General features: G+C 66.8%; 1 protein-coding gene across 1 annotated transcript in view; it reads right to left on the bottom strand.

Annotated features, from left to right (window-relative positions):
- Positions 1–223: 223 nt before the first annotated feature.
- TRAF4 (TNF receptor associated factor 4) overlaps positions 224–2,028 on the bottom strand; it is a 5,945-nt gene continuing 4,140 nt past the window's right edge. Inside the window, exons 4-6 of the mRNA XM_009278310.1 lie at positions 1,502–1,663; positions 1,273–1,428; positions 224–856 (exon numbers count right to left, since the gene is read on the bottom strand). Coding sequence (XP_009276585.1) covers positions 224–856; positions 1,273–1,428; positions 1,502–1,663 — 951 coding nt within the window. The remainder of the gene's footprint in view (positions 857–1,272; positions 1,429–1,501; positions 1,664–2,028) is intronic.

Genomic DNA, 2,028 nt, shown 5'->3' with positions numbered 1-2,028 from the left:
AGGGGCTGCCCTGGGGGGGGGCAGCTGGGGCTGCAGCGGGGTCCCAGCCCCGGGAGGGACGTGGGGGAGCAGCCCCATCCCTGCCTACCTGAGAGCCGCCGGCTGCGGCCACAGCAGCGTCCCCAAGCCAGGGGCACCGGCTGCGGGCAGAGGCTCAGCACCACATGGGGCACCCCTGGGTGGGCGCCCGGCTCACGTCCTGTCCCCCCCAGGGCACTGGGGCTCAGGCCAGGATCTTCTGGGGGATCTCCACCGAGGCTTTGATGAAGATGGCGTTGTCCCTCACGTAGTTCCGCTTCTTGATGTCCTCGTGGGAGATGAACTTGGGGTAGCCAAAGCCCAGGGTGCTCTCGTCCAGGGAACTGCGCGAAGCCCCCGGCTTCTGGAAGTTTTTCCAGTTGGGATCGGGGTGGAAGGTCTCGGTGATGTGCTGGGGCTTGGAGAGCGAGGGGTCGCTCTGGTCCAGCAAGGAGAAGGTGACGCGGTAAGAGAAGGGCCACTCCAGCAGGTTGTCATACTCGCCCGGCAGCACGCGGATGTAGACAGAGAGGTGGCTACTCTCCCCGCTCCCATTGCCGTTGAGGAAAGCCGAGACCTGGAGCTTGTAGCCGTATTTGTGGGTGTAGAAAGGGGGGCTGAAGAACTCGTAGTTGCTGCGGGCCTTGGCCTCCTGCAGCTTGCGGGCGTAGTCAGCGATCTTCCAGATGAGGGTCCCGTCGCTGCTCACAGACAGCTCCTCCACATCCCGCCGCAGCTCCAGGATCTCCTGCCGCTGCCGGCTCACCAGGGCGCACACCATGCCCAGGTGCGCCTTGGTGCTCTCCTCCAGGTGCCGGCCCATGGCCAGCTTGGGGCACTGTGGGAACAGCGGGACCAGCAGCAGGGGGGGGCGCCGGGGGCACGGGACAGCGTGGGGCATGGGGTGGGACAGGACAGGAGAAGGATGCCATGGGGATGTCACGGAGATGTCATTGGAGCATGGGGGTACTGGAGCAGGACGGCACAGGGATGCCGTGGGGACACAGAGGTGGCACAGGGACACCTGGTTGGGATGACATGGGGACGCTTGGATGGCAAAGCGACGCAGGGGTGAGGCAGGACAAGGATGGAGCCACATGGATGGGACAGAGCAGAACAGGGACACCACAGGGGACGGGACAGATGTCAGGGCAGGAGAGGTGTGGGGATGCTGTGGGGCACAGGCACGCCATGGTGGGACGCCAGGGCGGGATGGTCACAGGGACGCCGGCACGGGGCCGGGGACACACTCACCCGGTGTTTGCAGCCAGCTTCCTTGAAGGGGCACAGCAGCATGGCAGTGTTGCAGCTCTCCTTGAGGTGGGTGGGCACGTCCTCCCGAGCGATGCTGGGCGTCCCGCACTGGTTGGGGCAGGGCACGGGGTACCGGGGACACTGGTACTGGTGGTTCTGGGGAGGGAGGGTGGCCGTCAGCCGGGGCCAGGAGCCGGCGGGGGAAGGGTCCCCGTGGGCCCCGTCTCACCTGGATGGTGTCGAAGACAAACTCCTTGGCGCAGTAGGTGCAGGGCTGGGTGCGCTTGGGGCACTCGGCCAGGGTGTGCTGGGACAGCAGGCGCCGCATCATGCGGGCCCCACACTTGTTCTCGCAGTACACGCTCTCCTGGGGACACGTGCCCTGGTGGCCCTGGGGATGGCGGCAGCATCGTCACCATCATCACCAGGGCAGCATCGCCCTGCCAAGGGATGGGGCCATGCGGTGCCCCCCATGGCCAGGCTGTGCCCCCCATAACGTCCGCTGCCCAGGCTCTGTCCCCATGCCCAGGTTGTGCACCCCCCCAGTGTCATGCACTGTCCCCATGGGCAGCTTGTGCCCCCCATGGTGTCCCCCATCCAGGCTCTGTCCCCATGGCCAGGTTGTGCCTCCATGGTGCCCTGCCCCCCCATCTGGGTCCCCCATGGCCACACTGCACCCCACATTGCACCCCCCAACCTGGCTACACCCCCATGGCGTCCCCCATCCAGGCTCTGTCCCCATGGCCAGGCTGTGCC

The sequence above is a fragment of the Aptenodytes forsteri genome, unplaced genomic scaffold (genome assembly GCF_000699145.1).
Source record: "Aptenodytes forsteri isolate BGI_AS27 unplaced genomic scaffold, ASM69914v1 Scaffold66, whole genome shotgun sequence".
NCBI classification, from domain to species: Eukaryota; Metazoa; Chordata; class Aves; order Sphenisciformes; family Spheniscidae; genus Aptenodytes; species Aptenodytes forsteri.
This window is presented reverse-complemented; position numbering and strand designations above follow the sequence as displayed.